The following is a 20,349-nucleotide window of genomic DNA, read 5'->3' as shown; positions in this document are numbered from 1 at the left end:
GAAGTGAGGCCAAACGTCATGTTGCTACCCGTCCCACTGCCACAGCCAGGTTGACTCGCCCAGCGGCGCAACACTAGATAAAATCTGCATGAAAAGTTTATCATTCATATATTTTCTGCTTCTTGGACAATGTAGCAAGTACGAAATACTGAGTGAAACGTGACCCAGTAAGACCTTTGTTACCAGTCGCCATCTTGAATTTCATCTCAGATATGCTCTGTGGAGTAAAACCAGAAGGTCAACCACAGCATGTGAATGCGAGCTGCAGTTCGTCTGACCCCGTTGGAGTTGTAGAGTTCTACTTGCTGTAGAAAGGGCTGTGCGCAATTCAAAAGAAACATGGTAGAAATTTGTTTTGTCGGTCGATGAAAATATTTTAAAAAAGCAAACGTTTGTATTGCAAAGATTTTGCTTACATTCTTTATTTGTCATTGAATGAAAAATAAATATTGAGTGATTTATCAATCAGAAAAATACAAATGTGTCATCAATATCCCATAAGGAAGCACATTTACAAAAAAAAAAAAAAAAACGGACTACCGTAAAAGCTTTAAATATCTTCTTCACATAGGAAACCATATAGAGGCAAAATAAACTGACCATTAACACCGTCAAATAAAAGACTTCCCTTCGTGCCTTCGAAGTGAAAAAGATTATCATCTCGTACAAAGTAAAAGGATGACTGCCTTCATGATGCAGGAAGTGCAGTTTCTTCTATGCATGGGGACCTTCACTTACATACTTTTATATGTCACAGTATGGTCACAAGTAAAAACGTTGTAAACCTTCCAACCACCGCAAATAAGAATAAATAGTGTGCAGTTGTGCACGTCAATAAATAATTACAAGTAGATTAGTAAAAAGCAATTTTGTTTTTGCAAGCAGGGCTCCTGCCTTCCTTAGCCAAACCATGTTTAAGGGGACCAAGACCATCGACTTGTTCTTCCCAATCTGCCTCGATTCCTGCCATTTCTTCATAATAGTCCATTTGCATTCTTTTTAAGAATGCCACTTTAACCCGACATGAATAGCAATATCGCAGTGCGATTCCAAAAATGCCACCCCGTCCCCTTCTGCAGTTGAGTAAATTAAAGCCCCTGGCCAGTATTTGTGGAAATAGCATACCTGTATTCCCTACAGCTGTGTCTCTCTCATGACCTGCCCTGGTAAATACATTATTTCAAGAAATCCAGAAGGGGAGGCGATGTGTGGTCACAAGCACCCCCATTTGTCAGGAGGTGGAAACTCGTTCACTTCCCCGACGTCTGTGTAGGGCTGCTCATCCAACGTGAATGTCAGCTTGTACCTCAGCCGAACCTTTTCCTGCCAATCATGTACACACACACACACACACGGGTGTGTACAAGCACATGGTAGAAATCTGGTTATTGAAGTGCAAAACAAAATGTATGAAGGCAGGAGAAACATCCTCAGGCTAAACACTACCTTGTGAGGATTGGCAAGCAGCACGACCTGAGTGATGGCAGCAGGGGGCAGGATGGGGTTGAAGGGAGCGAGCTGTGTCCCAGAAGGGGGCTGCAATTTCACTTTCATAGTCTAGATGGGAGCGCACACACACGCGCACACACACACACACAAAACAGAGCCAGAGTAAACAAGGCAGCTCCACTCACATTTATCAAGTTAATCAACGCATGTTTTGATTGATGCGATCAGAGCGATGCTGTTATTAAGTGATGTATTGTTGGTTTATCTTTCCAAAGTGCAATCAAATGTTTGTGGCTATGTTTCTCTCTAGTCAATTGCTTTTGCAATCTCTCGAACTTCAGAAGAAAAACACAAAAAAAAAAAAAAAAAAAAAAAAAACGGATTTGTCCTCCTACCTTTTTAAAAACGGTTCCATTTTTCTCTTGTCATTTACAAACTCAATAACGACCAACCCCAGCATGCATGGTGACCACTTGCAAAAAATAATGAGTTACAGAGAGCCATATCATATAATCCGTTTTTACAAGTACTCTTTTCTGACTGTTTTCTCTCAAGCACTTTGAGTTGCCTTGTGTATGAAATGTGCCACATAAATAAAAGCTGCCTTGCCTTGCCTTCACAGTATTATTTCAATATTGTAATTGCAGTGGTATACTGCACCATGCTGAGAGCTGTTCAGAATAGTTTTGACTCTTGTAGAGTAGAATAGAACTTTGTCAGTGTTACAGTACAGGAACAATGGAAATCAGCAGAGGTGGGCATTCGGGATAGACCGATTACCGGCCGGGCCGATTATCATTATTCATTATTTTGATGAATATCGGTATCGGCTTTTTAAAAAATTTTTTTTAAATCTGATGGCTGATAATAAATCAACTTAAAACTGTTAACTTCAAGGAATTATTTGTTTAAATTTTCAGTTGACTTCATTAGAGATTCTACTGACTTTGGGGACAATCTGCTCCTTTTGGTTTTGTTTGAAATCAAAACAAAGATGAGTGAAATTTTAACATTTCAGTCATTTTGAAATTTTGGAGAACTTTATTTACCGACAAAAACTATAGGGAGCACTTGTTTGAATTTACATGTAACTTTTGAAGACATGCTAATGTCCCTGGGAGCTCCCTGAACTTTGTTAGAATTTTACAACAAAGATGCATATTGTCAAAAATGTCTAATAATAAAAAACATTAACATTATGCAAAAAAAAAGCAACAAAAAAAATAACTGTGTAAAGACATTACGACAAAGTTAATAGTTTTAATTTGTTTTATTTTTTGATGCCAATATTTTAGTTTTTACTGAAAATGAATATCGGCCTCCTTGACTACTAATAATCGGTATCGGCCCTGAAAAAAAACATACCGGTCTATCTCTAGTGGGCATTTTCCAAAATTTTGCTGGTCCGTATTGTAATCATCAGTTCATCAATCCGTCAGTCAGACCGTCAAAAGTTCATCACTTAGACTGTCAAAAGTCCACCAGTAGCCAAAATAAACAAACATAAAAGAAATCCGCAAAACGGGCGACCGTCAGTGATGGTCAGAGAGGTCCGTCATTGATGGACGACGTTAGTGACGATTCCACTGATGGATGAAAACCCACTTCCGTCAAGCGCTTAGTCCGTCATTTCTAAATCACCAGCAAAGCGGGCGTCCGTCAGTGATGGACTGACGGATCGGCCTGTCAGTCTCACGGAATGCCCACCCCTGGAATTCAGCTTGGCATTCCCTCACACATAGCTGTGTTGTAGATAAAAATAGAAATATAAGCTCAATTACACAAGTGTCCAAAAATACAATTATTTACAGAATACACAACTACAGGCATGGAAAATATTAGATAGCTCTCAGTATGGTGACGTTTTTACACGGTCATGCTCTGGCATTATTATCTTTTTTAGACGGAATGATGAAATGCTGGACCACAGTGCGCAGTTGTCCAAAATCAATTCCAACAAGTATGTTTTACCTTGGGAACAGCAGCCTGCAGTACAATGTCCTTCACAGGAAGTGGGGATGTATTCAGCACGGAGGCCACGATCACCAACACGTCAGACCTGCCGGGTGGACAGTCACTAGCGAAATGCAGCAGCAGACGAACGCCACCTCTGTCATATGCTGTGACTGGACACATCTTACCTAAAATAAAGCAGCTCAAGTTTAGTTTAAAGCGTGTTCATTAAATGACCTGTATTAACCTTGAACACGGCATATTCCACATGCTGCAGACGACAGCCCATTAATTCATGTAAAGGAAGTCCTCCGATTACAACTTACATGACCTACAATTATTATTATTATTTTTTTTTTACGACGCCCGTGCCTCCTCCGCCATTTTGTCCCCAGTGCCATAATGACTACGTTTACATGCAGTCAATATTATATTTGGGTTAAGGTCAAAACTCCGATTTCTGAAACATTCTGAATATCCCGTTTACACGATTGAGTGGACGGAGTTGCTCCGGCATTTGAATAACCAACCGTGTACGGCGACACGCGGCGCCATGACTCAAATGGACGTCAGTTCCGCTTGTTACTTTCAACTGTCAATAAAACACTTGATGTTCATGTCGCTCACCACGGGAATGAAGCAGCCGGTTTCCTCCTCGCTCCAAAAGTGTGCTTTTGTGCTCCGTCTCAGAGCTTGTTTACCACTGCTTGTGTATTTCCGGTGGGTTGCGCGCCAAACACCGCACTTTTGCACACGACCACGTCCTGTACTACAAAAAGCAGGATTCCTTGCCGTTGAGCATTTGCAGAGTTTGCCGATTGTGCCTTACTGTGCGTCGGCAGTATCTTTGCCTTTTTTGCCCACCTCTCCTCCTTCTCCATCCACCTCTCAGCAGTAACGATAATTACAGCATCCCATGTTTTTATTTGAACGTATTTTCGTTTTTTCATACTAAGTATTTTGACGTCAATTCCGACTAAACTGTGAAATCCGACTTACGCGGAAATCCGGGTTACATTGCCCGTGTAGGACCGGAACTCGTTCGTAAATCGAGGACTTCCTGTTATTTTGTTTTTGAGGTTGCGGAAATACGTACAGTAATTAACCTCTGTATCCATCTGTCGCCATTCATACAACGGAATGAATTCCTCGAGGATACTCTCTGTGAGATTTGCTAATGGGCTTTGTCTCAATAAATGTTAAGAAACACTTCACTAGCTTAACATGATGTGTTCCACACACCCAGCAACACAAAAACACTTACTTGGTTTGACAGCCTCCAAAGCTACAAAGACATCAGTGAGTGATGTCTCATCTACTCCGCCTACAGAGGTCTGGCTGTGTGCGAGGATGAGGGACGGAGAATGTAAGTGAGTGTTGTTGGTTAGACTTCTGGCCGGGGGGTAGCTCGGTGTGACTGGCATCCCTTCTAGGTGCAGGAGATTGGCGGGAGAACACAAACCGCCCCTCTTGGCTTGTGAGTTGTCAAAGTGCACGACGGGGATGCTGTGGGCAAAAATCAAATCGACCATCAGGTGGGCACTGTTCTGGCGGCAGTGATTACCATTCCAAGAGAACAAAAAAAGCGCAGTCTTGATTAATAATTCATGTCCCACTTAAATTGTTCTCTGCATTTTATGAGTTAAGTCGTTCATTAGTATCAAAACATTGAGTGCCAAGAACGAGTTTTCTCGTTATTTATTCATTCATTTTTTTCCCCATTGGGAAGGGAAAAGAGGGTAAGAAACTGTTCTCCTTAAATTATACTTAAATTCCAAGCACTTGAGTAGTGTCTCAAAAATGAGGCAAAACCACCAGTAGATGGTAACAACGCAAATGCACCATTTAGATTTAAAATCATCTCTGTTTCCCAACTGTTTACAGTGGGGAAGGAGGACTTAGTCTCAGGGAAAAATGAACGTTTAGAAATCACAGAATGTGTGTTGATGATAACAGAAGTATGTGTGTGTCATAAATCTAACGACATACAGAAACGATCATGGGAATATGACGAAATTGTCAGGTTAATAGCCGCGAACAGCTCACGTGCCATTCTGGTGAGTTGACCTCACTCACGGTGATTGAATATCACTAAATAGATTATTTTTGCTATCAAAAGCCATTCCTAAGTGTTGTTTACCCGCTTTATAGAATGAAATCTGTTCAAAAGGTAGAGCTATCACGAAAGTAAAAATATTAGCATCAAAATCACTGTTCTGCTTGATTTGTTTTGATAACACACAAAAAACTTTTTTTTCTTCTATGGGTTATGAGACTAGCAGCGAATTCCGTAAAACTTAAGCTATGATCTATTGCTAATTAGAACGGAAAAATGTATATTTAGAGTTTTTGCCCTGGTGAAAGAAGATGTGATTTTGATAGAACACAACATTGTGTTGGTCTTGAAAAATCAGTGTGCTCGGAGTTGTCTTTCTGAAAATGGCTGGCATTGAACGAGTTAACACATCTAACCGTGGACTTGTGGTCAAGTGCTCAAAATAGCGCTTTTGAGGCGACTTTTTATGACGATAAATGAGTACTGTGAATCAAGCTATGATTTGGAGTCTCCCAAGACTAACAGTAGGGTTTGAAATGGAAATATTTACATTTGTTATATTATAACTTACTACAGTGTGTTCCCGTGTAATAATAGAGCATTGCAACACTTGGGTTGATTAGATACAGTGGAGCAATTTCCAGAACAGTGGTGCTTTTGCAGTTCAATTTGTTCCGTGACCACGCTAGTAATGCAAGACAGACCCTTCTCTCTCAAATCATCTTTTCCCATTGAAATAAATGGAAATGCCATTAATCCGTTTCAGCCTTCCCACAAAAACAGAAATTGTCATACTGCGCATTTTAATGAGGAAAAAAATAGCAAGCCATAATATTGTGCATAAAAAAAACATAGTAACGACATAAGTAAATAGAAATGAAAGCGGAAGTTGAATCAAAATTCTTCGCAATATGTTCTATGTGCCCCCATTAGTCTAATAACAATATTCTGATTAATCTTGCATTTGTGGAATATTAATTAAGGAGAAAATCCACCCATTTGTATGGAGGTAGCCAGTTTGTCCTGTACTGCCACCTGCTGTCGACTGAAATTGATGCCGCAGTGCCTTCGGGCTCAGCTTGCGAACGTCATGTGACCGAAAGCAGAAAACAGGTGAGCCTGCTTTAAGTTCATATGTGAGTCAAGGCAGGTCAGCGAATACTTTTGGCAATATAGTGTGTGTGTGTGTGTTTGTGTGTGTAAAGTTTCAAAATCTGAGACGGGGCCTGTGCAAATTAGGACAACAGGGAGAGTGAGTGAGCAAGCTTATGTTTGGAGACAGCAAGCTGACATCTGAAAGCTGACATCTGAAAAAAGATCAATGGCATTATGGATCAATAGAAGTTAACTCCATTTGCATCACCTCCGCGTCAACTACAAAAAATGTTAAGTCGTTCAACCCCTGGTTAAAATACCATCTGCTACTCACCTTTTATTAGCGCCTAAATCAAGCACGGCTAGGTCTTGTATACTGTGATCCAGAGAAGATGGCGCCAATGCGGAATTCTGCGCATCGGCAGAGGCCTGTGGAAAAGTAAGCGTGGCGGTCGACAGTAGCGAAGCCACTGGGACCGCTGCGCTCTGAACTGGGCCGATTGGTGTCTGGCGGAGCGTAAAGGACGACGGCGGAGTGGCAAACCCCATGCCGAGGTCTGAGATGGAGGCTGCGGGTATTGCTTTTGAAGTGGTGTCCAAAAGTTCCACATCCTGACTATAATGCTGCATTCAGAATGGAAACGATGAGACTTTCTGTGAGTAAAATATTACAACATGTAATTCAAATTTGCCAATGTACCTGGAAGGGCTGTAGGGAGTTGCTTATGCTTGTAGGTAGCACTGATTCATTTGCAACAGGCCCAGGAGACTCTGCGAAGAACAGAAGACAACATGTGAGCATTCTCTGCTGCCTTGACAAAGAGTCTTGAAGCGGAAGTCAACGCAAACATATTTTTTTTTTCAAGAATATGTTCCCAGCAGGCCCACTAGTTGAAACACGGCATATTTCGCGTTTGTGGAATATAAATTAGGCAGCAAAATGCACTCGTTTTTAGCCATCTCCCGGGGCGGCCATTTTGTCTTCTGTCGACTGAAAATGACATCACAACTGCTCACAACGACCAATCGCGGCAGGCCTATTTTCTGTATCTGAGCCGTGATTGGTCATTGTGAGCAGTTCTGATGTCATTTTCAGTCGACAGAAGACAAAATGGCCGACCCCGGAGATGGCTAAAAACGAGTGGAGAACACTTATTCCACAAACGCAATATTTATCAGATTGCCCGGTTTCAACTAGTGGGCTTTCATAGAACATATTCTTGAAAAAAATATGTTTGTGTTGACTTCCGCTTTAAAAACAAAAAGTAGCAGGCTACTCTGTCCGCAGCAGTGTGTAGTTTCTTGTTGGTCGGTGGGAATTAGCAAAAATGCCCCAAGGTCAGTCTGCCAGTTAATTCTTTCATCCCAGCAAAGCCAGCGGATTTTAAATGAAATATTAAGCTTTGTGAAGATTTGGGAGACCCTTATCAGAGGAGAACAGAATTTACAAATCGTCGGCGTCGCCATGACGCCCGCCTGCACGGTTTATGAATAAGATTACGTTTCAAAATTCTCTGTCTTTTAAACATATTCTTGCCCGATTTTGATTGACAATATCAGCGCATCATTTGTTAAACAATGTTAATTATTAGGATTGTCATTATAGCAAGTCGACATGATCCCCTTCAATGAAATACGTCATTCATTGAATTAATATTTTACAACTGCGTGTTGTTATCTTTGCTAACAATTTTTTTTTTTCGCAACACATTTGTGAGATCTACTACCTCATTCTTAGCACACAGTGTGTGTTGAGCGTAGTACTGTATATGCCCCCTGGCGGAATATTGATATTTTTCATTATTTATAATATGTATCCATTTTCTATAGCCGTTACCCTCATTAGGGTCGAAGGTGAGCTGGAGCCTATCCTTGTTGATTTTGAGTGAGAGGCGAGGTACAATCCAAACTTGTCAATGGGGGGCGCGTGAAGACGAAGAACATGAAGCGAACATGTCTGTTATTGGAATCCGCGCGCGGGCGCACACACAGTGAGGCGGACATCCCAACTACTTTGTCACTGTGCTGCCCTTTCTTTCATTTTATTTCACTCTGTTGTCCTGACGTGTTGTCGTTATTTTAATATGGCTTTTGAGGGACGTCATAAAAACTGACATGGTTTCACATCAACTGCCGAAAAGTTTCGATGAAATACTACTGGGCATTTCTCCTGGAGGAACACACGCAATATTTTAATTTTTTCGGGCAAAGTCATATTATTCTTGTCACCCACTGACAGCGGTATGAGTCACTCGCCTCCCTGTGGTTTTGGACCCTGACAAGCGTTGAGGTGAATGTTACCTAAAGTCAGCAGATCCTCATCCAGCAGAGAAAACGACGCAGGCACATTGCCAGAGCTCGCAGGCGATGGTAGGGCAACAGAGGTTCCGCAGAGAAGCTCGACATGAGAAACTGTATTCGATGTCGAATTTTTCACTCCTAGTTGGGAGAAACCTGGGACGTCCGCTTCTGCTGTCAAGTCAATCAGACACTCGGTCGGCGTTGAGCAAATGGTGCCTATTGCAAGGAGGAAAAAGTAGTGTAGGTTTATTTTATGACATGTTCAAAAGGTTAGGTCAAAAGTAATATCATAGTGAATATTAGTATTTTCTTGATTTTATCACCAGTGGCATTTGCTTTGTACATGACATCGGCTGACGTCTGACAGCAATAACAGAGAGGGTGGCAGGATGTTCGGGCTACAGGATTATTACAGACCTTTGGGAACAGATTATTATTTCAGATTATGTGATAAGACTCTGTGAATGGCAATATACTCAACAAAATGAGGCTCTATTGTCCATCCTCTTATCTACAAATCGAAATCATAATTGATCGACACTCTTCGCTTATTCAACACATTTGAAGAAATCTCTATTTGCTTTGCAATATCAGAAAATGCGATTTTGGAGTATGGGTTTTGCGTTTACTTCGACTGTGTGGATTTGAGGTCTTCAAACAACTGAGGCAAAAGAAGACACTTTTCCTTTGTACGGGTTCCACACTGAACTAGCCTGGCACCGCCCTGTGTGCATCAATGGCACTATAAAAAATTAATAAATCTAGGGGGACCAAGAATTCACTTGACTTGCGAATGCAGCTCAGCCTGAGGAATTCAAATAGAATAGATGAAGTAACAAAGCTGCAATGGGCCTTGTGCAAAACGTCACGTGACTACACTGGATATACATGATGGTCAATTTCTTTATCACTCTTCTCTTCTCATGTTTATGTATACATGTATTTAAAGCGGAAGTCAACGCAAACATTTTTTTTCTCAAGAATATGTTCTATGCAGGCCGACTAGTTGAAACAGGGCATTCTTATAAATATTGCGTTTGTGGAATAAGTGTTAATCCACTCGTTTTTAGCCATCTCTGGGGGCGGCCATTTTGTCTTCTGTCGACTGAAAATGACATCACAACTGCTCACAACGACCGATCACAGCTCAAATTCAGAAAACAGGTCAGCCGCGATTGGTCGTTGTGAGCAGTTGTGATGTCATTTTCAGTCGACAGAAGACAAAATGGCCGCCCCCAGAGATGGCTAAAAATGAGTGGATTAACACTTATTCCACAAATGCAATATTTATCAGAATGCCGTGTTTCAACTAGTGGGCCTGCTGGGAACATATTCTTGAAAAAAATATGTTTAGGTTGACTTCCGCTTTAAATACATGTATATATAAACAATATACATGGATATTGTTTATAAACACATTGTAAACACGAACATCAGATATGCTCTTTTTTGGTGGCTACAAGACATCTTGTGTAAAACCCAAATGCATTGTCGACGTCCAACATTTCAACAGGTGCGTTGTCCCGGTCTGCTGCCTTAGGATTCTGCCAGTGACCTAAATCGGAAGGTGTTGCCGTTTTTCGAATGTGAACGTTGGTTGCGCATAATGACCATAAAGTCAAGCAACTATTTTTGGGCGTTTGAAACTGTCCCAAGCGATCGTTTAAAAAACTTTCTTATGCTGCTTTTCCATAGCACAGTTGGACACAGCAAGATAAGCAACCTTTCACACATTCAGACCTATGGACAATTTCGAGCCCTGAACCGATACCTGTCATGCATGTTTTTGGGATGTGAGAGGAAGCCAAAGTACCCAGATTAAATGCACGCAAGCACGGGGAAAGCATGCAAACACCACATAGGGAGGCTAGAGCTGAGATTTAAATCCCAAACATCAGATTTGTGAGGCAGACTCCCTGTTTTCCTCGAGTTGATACCCAGTGGTGCAAAAGAGCCATTCATGTTTACTCTCAAGTTATAAGGGAACCCACTAATTAGATGAAAAATGATAAAATTCTGATCAATAAGAGAAAAATATGCACATTAAGATTATTAACTGTACCTTGTTTGACTGCTGATGGTGCTTTAGTCACTCCATTTCTGGACTGGCTTTCCACAATTTTCTTACAAGAATTAATGACACTGGTAAGATCGTCATTGGCCTGCAGGATGTCTCCTAGTTTAAAAGAGAGAGGCGAGATGGGCATGAACTTTAAGTCACTGTTCTGACATCCGGACACCCACAAAAATAATCCTAATCAGGGGTGCACACAAGTGGTGTGCTAGTGCGCCTGAGCACTGGAAATTGAATATTGCAGTTTAAATCCGTCACCGCGCTTATACGCAGTAAGACTATCAGGCCAGCCTCACCGTGAAGTCAAGTCCGTCGCCACGACTGATTCTGAGGGCCACCTTCAAAGTCAAATATAGGTAAAGCGTTGATATCCATATATAGTACTACTTGTTTGGCTTTTATTTTGAAATTGAGCCTCGCAGTGTGTTGCATACTAGCCTATGCGCAAGCGTTGTGGCGGCTGAGTTGAGTAAAAGTTTGTTTTAGATTTATGGCCTAGAAGGGGTTTTCATACAAAAAAAATACATTCATTCATACTAGGGATACACCGATTATCGGCCAGGCCGATTATCGGCGCGGATATTCGGCATTTTGATGAATATCGGCCTTTATTTAAAATCTGATGGCCGATAAATCAACTTAAAACTGTTAACTTCAAGGATTCAATTTGTTTAAATTTTCAGTTAACTTTATTAGAGATTCTACTGACCCTGGGAACACTCTGCACCTTTTGGTTGTGTTTAAAATCGAAAAACAAAGAAAAGTGAAATTTTGGAGAACTTTATTTACTGTCAAAAACTATAGGGAGCAATTGTTTACGTTTTCATGTCACTTTTTTCAGACATGCTGATGATGACCCCAACAAAGATGCATATTGTCAGAAATGTATAATAATAAAAAAAACATCAATATTACGCAAATCTGAAAAAATGCTCAACAAACATGCGTAAAGGCATTTCAACAAAGTTAAGAATTTTGTTTTCTTTTTATTTTTTAGATTTTGATGCCAATATTGTCTTTTCTACGAAAAATGAATATCAGCCTCCTTGACTACCAATAATCGGTATAGGCCCTGAAAAAAACATCGATCTATCTCTAATTCATACATTCATTCACTTTATTACTTAGGTTAGTGACGGTATACTATATGCACAAGAAGGCACAATTTGTTACCGGCTTACTTACTGCTTTGCCATTTACATTCATGGGCTAGAAATGATTTTAGTACAAATATTCAGTCTGATTATGACTTTACTACTGCATTAGTGATTATGGTGTATTCCAACATTAATACAAATGGCGTTAAAATTTTACAATGAATTTTTCAAAAATGTTTTGTCTTGCACCGCAGGTTCTGTTAGTAATTTTAGTAAGATGTCTTTTATTTCTGTTATTTTGAAGCACACCGAGTTACCCTGTGATAGAATAATTGTTCGTAGGTTGTACCATATTTACTCTTAGAATTATTCTAAGGTATTTTTTCAGCATTATAAACTTGTTTTAATCGTGCAAGTCGAAGTTGCTTGTGAAGAATGTGAGTAGGACGCAGCCGCAAAATAGGAACGATGCTCTTATCAAAGAGCATCCTGTGGTTAGACGCTGAGTCCTTGGGACAGAATAAAACCATAACAATGGACTGTAATGGAATGTAAGAAGAATGATGTATATACTGATTCATGTGTTAGATTTTTCATGATTAGGATTGTTAGCTTTGTAGGTTTAGCTTTATACTATATAAAAACAGGGGGGGGAATGTAAGAATAATAATGTATTGTATTATTCGTGTGTTGGATTTTTCATAATTAAGCTTGTTAGCTTTGTAGGTTTAGCTTTATATTATATAGAAACGGGGGGGAATGTAAGAATAATCATGTATTTTATTATTCATGTGTTGGATTCTTGTGGACTAGGCCTGTTAGCTTTATTAGCTTGTGGGTTTAGCTTTAGCTTTTACCAAATCTACGCCCAACTTGCTTGATGTGCTTTGCTTCCACATATGTATGCTAATGGCTCACACAAACACAAACACACACACATAGACAAAACAAGTTCATAGTGTTCCAGCTGCTTTCGCTCCCCTTTCCCTTAGAGCTGGAACACCTTTGTAATCAGGGACTCCGAAGAAAATAAAAAGAGAGGAGGCGCGGGAGCCGGGCAGAGGGTTTTAGGAACTGTAATCATACACTTCCCTGCGCTCTCCTTGCAAGTAAAAAGACAATATTGTTGTCGGGTGTCTTCTCTCCTCACTGTGTGCATTGTTTACTAATGTCTCACTTGGAGTGAACCTGACACCATGTTTGTGATCCAAATAAAAGCTTCCTTGCCTTGCTATTGGAACAGAACTGCGCTGTTGCTTTAGCCTCCACTAAACACACAGGCAAGTGAAAGCACATCATCACACTCATCTTAAAGGACTTCTCACCCAAGTTGGTGTCGTTATCGTCCGTCTCTGTAGCAAGCTGACACACGGTTTGTCTCAGCTTGTCGCAGTCGCTGTACAGCTCCTGGAAAACATAATATCGCTGGTAACGGGGTTGAAGTATGAATACAGGGTTCAAAGTTTGTCAGAGATTTTCAAGACCAACTATTAAAATGTGTGCGGATAACAAACCCTAATGAGATCCTTGTCACCATCAGAGGAATCTTCGGGGCTGAAGTAAGACAGCATCTCATTAAGGAGTTTGACACAGTTATTGGCCGCCTTCAGTGTGCTTTTCTGCTTTGACATTTTCTGCGTTCTAACTTCATCCTGCAACAAATGGGAATTAGACGGGGCTCATTGAAAAGAAATCACGCCATGACTCACAGATTGGCTTGATTCAAGGATGACTGATTTACCTCCTTGACCATGTTCTTGATGAGACGATTTGCTGCCTGCAGATCCGCCGGCTTTTTGCTCTTGAGCAGCTCTGCCAATTTCTGTGGTGGTGAAAAAAAAACAACAACATTGTGGGAACTGTCAAATGTTGCCTTCCAGCCATATACACGCATACATACAGTATTGGCACGAATATAAGACGGCCCCCTCATTTTCAAGACTCAAGTTTGAAAAAAGGTTTTTTGGAACACCAAGTTAATTTATATACAGAAAATAATTACAGTATCTATGAAACAAATGATTATAACAATATATTTGAGAGAAAAGGCATGTTATTTTGCCTCATTCAAATCTTCATATCTGAACATTTAAATATGTAAACTGAAGTGCAATCACATTCGTAAAGGAATGGCTTCTGGTTTTTGAAATGTAAATAAACCAATCTATTGTGATCAAACAACAACATTGCAATAGCTGCATTAACCACCAAAGTGAAGTCTAACTGTAACTGTAGTCTTGGAACAAATCTGAATAAGGAAAAAAAACATTGCAATAAAATAATGCAAACTGGTCTAACTTGAGAGTAGCTGAGATCTATCATGACAGAACATTACTCCTCACAAACAATTATCTGCCTCGCTGTGCTCAGTGTCGCTGTCCTTAATCCCATCCTCTGGCTCCTCCCATAGCACGTCATCCTCGCGTGACAGGGGTTGCTTTGGCCGCCGGAGTCAACTTCTGCATTCGCTTCAATGATATCTGGCGCCATCAAGCGTTGTGAGCGGGTACAATGTCTAGACCCCGAATATAAAACGACCCCCACTTTTTCAGTCTTATTTCAATGCAAAAAAACACCGTCTTACATTCGGGCCAATACGGTATTTACATACATATACGCATATATACATCCACTCTGTCTCTTTTCTTTAAGTTTCTCTGCATTTTTCCCCATATACAGAGGTCCCTTTCACTTTGTTTGAATGCCATTTTCACTTGAAACAGATTGCAGTCCTAAAAACGCCTTTATGTAAATAAAGGCCTCCCCCATTTGCAGATGAGTAAATAAACATCCCAAGGCACTATTTGTGAAGATCAGCTTGCATAAGATCTGACAGCCTGACTTGCGTGTGCAAAAAAACAATCATGCACAGCCACACACACACAAAGGTGCCCCCCAAAAAAAGCGATTAAGAGGCAATTCAAAGATAAAAGGAGATGGCGAAGTCGGATGGTGAGCTTGGTGCTGATATGCTGTGTTCAAACAGGCCAGGTGTGAAATTATTCAAACGGTTGTTCTCACTCTGCCTTTGTGCTCATCATCAAACACTGGATTCTTTGGCCGCTGAGATGGAGATGTCGGGACTAATGTCGCGTTCAGAGAGATCTCTGGATCAGATAACACAATGCCTGGAAATATGAACACACATTATTTAATCACTTGAAACGACATAAAAAGTGTACATGCATTTAAAGCATGCATTTATGTACAAATGAGAACATTCCATTGTATTTTCATACTTACCTTGGCTCTTTAACATCTGATAAGCTTCACAGATTTTGGTTTCCTCGGGTAGATAAATGGTCCAGCTGTAAATCATCTCAATCACTTTTGACTTCACCTTGTCAGACACTTTGTCTCCTAGATACTGATGGGGGATGGGGGGAAGGTCCGTATGACGCACAATCTTTTTTAAAAGTAAAAAACGCTCACCAATTTCGCTGTTACTCACTTTGGGCGAGATCACTTTAATGAGCTCGTTTAAAAAACGGAATTTCCCCACTTCGTTCTGAAACCTCTGGCCGCAGTTCATCATGCAAGCTTCCAGAACCTAAAACAGGGAAAACAACAAACTCATTTTTAAAAATTAACATAGGGATGTTGCTGCCTTTCACAGGCAGCTGAGGGGATTCCGAACTGACAAGGAATTAGCAACGGTTCTGCTCGACAGGTAAGTTTATGACAGTTTCTGGCCTTTAAATGAATTATACACTCTCCATATATAAAAATTTAAATACTTGAATACAAAATCACCTGGTCATGAATACAAAACAATCAAGTACAGCTCTGACATACCATCAAGGCTTGTTGGGCCTCCCATTCCTGTGGTGAATGGATCTTGTGCACCAAGAGTCTTGCAGCTATTTGCGGTCTGGGAAAATACGGCACAACAATACAAACATTTATCATAATGATCACATAATATGGAGCTGACGATTCTCTGCATCCAGCACAGCGAGCAAACTGAGTACCCGCATTGTATGGGTGCGAAACATTTGCACTGATTGTATCAACGTGATCTTACCCCTCATGCTCCTTATTGATTTGGTCACAGAATGCCATAATATACTCCCTGTCTTCTTGTCTGTTGGAAGGGCTGGTGGCCTTGTCTGGATGGGGGAAGGAGGTCAGAGTATGAGGTAGGGCTGTGCAATTAATCCAAACTCAATTACAATTACGATTATTACACTCCACGATTACAAAATTGGCACAATCATAAATCGCAATTATTAATATGCATTTATATCCAACGCATTATGTTTGTTTACACACAAGGAAATCATACTTGAATTTATACATTTGCACCTTTTATTTTGTAATAGCTAATTTTATCAATTTTGTTTGAAATTTACATAATTATAGCGTTTGAAAGAAATGTGTACATTTAAACATTTTCTTGTTTTGTACCCAAAAATAAATGATCGTTTGAATAAACATGGTTTCAATTATTACCAAAATAATCATGATTACTGGTAATATATTTTTTTCATAATAGAGCAGCACTAGTATGAGGTGGTATAATCAAACAAAGATGCACTACATAATTCCATAAACACATTGGTAAACACAGCGTTGGGCAGCAGCGGCAGCGTTAGAAGCAGTGAGGTTACTAGTGGTCAATAACGGTGATCCTAACATCGCTGTTTTCATCAATAAATACCGGTAAGGTCATTTTTCAGGAGTGGAGCTTCCGTGATCACTGATGTTGTTTGTTGATAAAAAGCTACTACTCCCGAAGTAGTTCTAAACCATCTATTTACTGCCATTGATGAGTATACTTACTCACTAAAGTTCAAACTTGGAAACACCTTTACTGATGCACAACCACTAGTAGATTGCATCGATGCCCTCTTTTAGATATGAGATCAGCACAGTTTGTGAGTCCACTGGGAGAAAGGGCTGCATTTTGTGCAACCTCACTTAGTTCAACAGCTGATTATAAAAGAACGGAGAAGGGCAGAATCAAGCTTTTTTAGAACTGAGTATAAAATCCGTTCTTAATCCACCGCGTATAACAACCAAAGGATAAACAGTAGAATGTTTTGGGTCAATTTCGGCGTTTGCACGACTTGCATGAAGCGGGGCGCCACGGCTCAGGTTGTATTCGAGCGGTCGTCTCTGAACCAGAAGGTTGTGGTTCCGAGCCGTAACATTATGACCATAGTGAAATGCGTGGGCGTAACCAGCCCATTTTTGGGGGTGCTCAAGCACCCCCAAATTCAACCCAAGCACCCCCAAAAATTATAGCATTTTTAAAACTCTCTTTTCCTTAGTAAAAGACAAGATATGCTTAAATATGATGAAAAACGCTGGATAAAAAATACAACAAAACAAAAATGTGAGCAACGCAGCATCGGAAATACCCCCCCAGCCTCGAAATGGTTCAGTCCATTTGATTCACAGCACCGCTCTCGCCCCCCTCCCCGCTCCTCCTTCGCAGGGTTCGTGTCACTTGCGGCGAAGTCTGTGGAGGCTCCGGTGTATTACGACGAGAGTATGTTATAGAGTGGTTATGCTGAACAACTATTTTACCACCCAATACCATGACTTTGTTATCATCAACAGATATTAGTCCTCATTTTAGCTGCATTGAATCGAATGCAACAATGATCAGCCTAGCTTAATTGTTGCGTGTGTGTAAACTGTGTGTGTGGTCATCCTCGCAGCACCAGCATGGACATTCGGTGAAATGTCCATTAAAAAGATGCTGAACCCCCAGTTGCTCCTGATGCTGCGTCATTAGTAGGCGATAGTGTTCATTCGCTTAAGTGAAAGCCCTTTCTTAAAACTAAAAAAGGAAACGACTGACTCCCGTTTTAGTTAACTCTCACTCGCTCGCTTTCTACGTCATATATTTAAAATGCAACATGACATGTTTTGACATTTGAGAACGGCGTGTTTCGTTTTTATTTTGAAGTCGTCACTTCTAAGAAAGTAATGGAGTAGCAGAAAAATAATTTAACATTAAAAGGCATCATGCATAAATAATGCTTTGCCCCTAACCTTTCTCATGATTTTGCTTGTGTAATGCATACACCTTGAGATAAATTCATCGCTTAATGTTTTTTGCATGATGTGTACCAGAAAATAGCTCTATGTTCTAAAGTTAAACATTCCCTCAAAGGTAACGTATTCTGAGAGGCTGAGCCCCCCAGTCGGCCTATCCCCCCCCCCCCCCCAAGCATCTTTACAAAAGTGCATGAACTCAGGCATCTCTCATATCTTTTTACTTCAAGTCTGTTTGTATTCATCCACCTTTTCTTCCTGTTGGACTTCATCGGTAGTACACACCAGGGTCAGCCTGATGCTTCTTTTTTGCGATCAAACTTAAAGCCTGCAAACTACTGCAGCTCAAGGTATTAGTGTGTGATGACAGCGGCAGAATGAATACAGTATGTCTTGTAAAGTAATTTTTAAGATCAACCCCAACAAAAAGTTACTTCCTCCACATCTAATGGCAAATAGGCGAATAGTCAACAGCTGTGTGTCAGAACGACTTTTTCTATCAACACTACGACTAAAATTATTAAAACATAAACTTAATTTACATTTCGCTCACCGCTACCGGAGCAGCAGGGTCTATTTTCTCGGTATAGTTTCTTTATATGGCTAAATTGACTTTTAAAGTGTACTTACTAAGCCAGGACTCGAGCGACTCACCACTAGCCGCCATGTTGGCGCTCCCATTCAAGCAAAACAACGCCTCGTTGCCGATGCGTTCAAAGACAGTGGGGCAACTGGGAGACACTTTTTTTTATTACTATCGTTACTCGCTCACCCACTATTCCATTGTCCGATTTGTGGATACCGGTAATTTCCCTATGTGTTTGTCGAGTTTTGATGACGATGGACCCCCGCAAATTCGCATTTTAAAATTATTTGGAGGCCCCCAGTGATTAGATCATCTGATTGCGGCCCTTCAATCATGACCAAAATAATGCAGATTGTTATCTTTACAGCACTTTCGTTCATTGGTCTCACTATTTACACATAAATCAAAGCCATACCCTTGTACACTTTAATTAGATTTAATTAAAATGTTGATAAGGTCCATGTACCTGTCGTTTAAAAACAAAGCACATCTTATTTATTTTTTTTTACCAGCAATGTTAGGAGAGTAATGCAAGCAGTGCAAGGAATTGACATGGATGTCACACAACCTAAAGTCACAGTTTGTTTAAAAAATAAATGAAAAAACAAACAAACAGTGCAACATTAATCAAACATAAATGTGTTAAATTACACCCGTTCAACTACTGGTAACACAAATAAATGACGACATATGACACGGATTATTGTCCTTATGGCCTATAAACACAGAGTGGGTGTGATGTATTTCCGGTAAAATCTCATAAGGCATCACCCTTTCCGGCCATGCCCAGTGTCATTGCTTTGAAGCCATTTTACTTCAGAAAATTTCTATCAATTGTCAACGTTTTGTGGTATTTTTCGGGATTGTCTTTATGCGTGTTGTTGCACGTATTCGTGAAGAAGAGGTGAGAGGACAGTACATGGAGCCATCGCTGCTGTGTGCCTTCTCAGATATACGGTGTTACTCCGCTTTGGTGAGCATGGGGTCAGTGGGTTGTTAACATTTGCAGGGATGATTTGTAGTTACAGAGAGCACCAAAGTCTTTTCTTGGCATTTTTTTCCCTGTTGATGTAATATTACAGCCGTCGAGCACACCGGGGGGCCGCTTGTTCCACTAGGACTCCCACCCCTTAATTTTGACAGTTCTCAAGCTTTTGATGTGTTGTTATTGTAACTGTTTGCATAGATTAACAATGTTCCTGGCCCTTCAACTTTTCACGTGTCTGTATAAATATTATTTTCATGCTGCCATTTTGTTTTACAAAAATATAAAAATATTGATGAGTATCTTATTCCTGCGCCTGGTTTCCATAGCAACCACTTTTCAGCGACGGCATTGATTTTTGAGAAAAGTCACCATGGTAAACAAAAAAAATGTTATACAGTAGGGAAAGCATTACATCTGTTTCAGAATGTTGACAAGGCTGAGTCTAAAGATTGACACAGCGAGTCCGAGCAACAGCAGCCCTCTGTCCAGAGGAGAGCTGCTGACCGCGACACAGTTAAAGGTATTATTAGCCGAGAGTAAATGCCTTACGACATCGAACCCGGAAGTGCTGCGTGCATATAGTCAACAACCTCGTTAATTAACTGCATTTTGCCACACAATGTATTCTGGAAACCGAAAACTTTTCATTTTAACAACCTATTTACAGTTGAGAACTAGGGACCAGACCGGCCTGCGAATACTGAAAATCAGCATATCATATCAGCCAATTGAAATGAATTTGGT

General features: G+C 40.5%; 1 protein-coding gene across 3 annotated transcripts; it reads right to left on the bottom strand.

The window, feature by feature from the left end:
• Positions 1–413: 413 nt before the first annotated feature.
• gga3a (golgi associated, gamma adaptin ear containing, ARF binding protein 3a) lies at positions 414–18,763 on the bottom strand. Of its 3 annotated transcripts, none has more exons than XM_086034505.1 (17): positions 18,662–18,763; positions 16,050–16,134; positions 15,821–15,896; positions 15,477–15,575; positions 15,269–15,392; positions 15,047–15,153; positions 13,767–13,847; positions 13,540–13,677; positions 13,351–13,432; positions 10,917–11,030; positions 8,855–9,070; positions 7,254–7,324; positions 6,888–7,177; positions 4,667–4,908; positions 3,421–3,590; positions 1,447–1,557; positions 414–1,323 (listed from the first exon to the last, which is right to left on the bottom strand). In XM_086034505.1, the coding sequence occupies exons 1-17, from the start codon at positions 18,696–18,698 to the stop codon at positions 1,213–1,215; spliced, it is 2,154 nt and encodes a 717-aa protein (XP_085890631.1). In that variant the 5' UTR covers positions 18,699–18,763; the 3' UTR covers positions 414–1,212. The 3 variants fall into 3 exon arrangements, 2 of the variants coding, with proteins under 2 accessions (XP_085890631.1, XP_085890632.1); XM_086034506.1 differs by having other exon boundaries at positions 18,686–18,740; XR_015087293.1 differs by lacking the exon at positions 414–1,323 and having other exon boundaries at positions 3,421–3,508.
• Positions 18,764–20,349: the final 1,586 nt, after the last annotated feature.

The sequence above is a fragment of the Filicampus tigris genome, chromosome 6 (genome assembly GCF_054856515.1).
Source record: "Filicampus tigris isolate MCC_2025a chromosome 6, RoL_Ftig_1.0, whole genome shotgun sequence".
Classification (NCBI taxonomy): Eukaryota; Metazoa; Chordata; class Actinopteri; order Syngnathiformes; family Syngnathidae; genus Filicampus; species Filicampus tigris.
Note: the sequence above shows the minus strand (reverse complement) of the source record. Positions and strands in the feature narration are given on the sequence as shown.

Bases quoted from the DNA above. Each gene is read 5' to 3' on its own strand.
- gga3a (XM_086034505.1), bottom strand. From the start codon at position 18,698: ATGGCGGCTAGTGGTGAGTCGCTCGAGTCCTGGCTTA. The intron at 15,576-15,820 runs GTATGTCAGAGC...TCCCTGTTTTAG, and splicing joins AGGCCCAACAAGCCTTGATG to GTTCTGGAAGCTTGCATGAT. The intron at 9,071-10,916 runs GTACAGTTAATA...TCCTTGCAATAG, and splicing joins ACCATCAGCAGTCAAACAAG to GCACCATTTGCTCAACGCCG.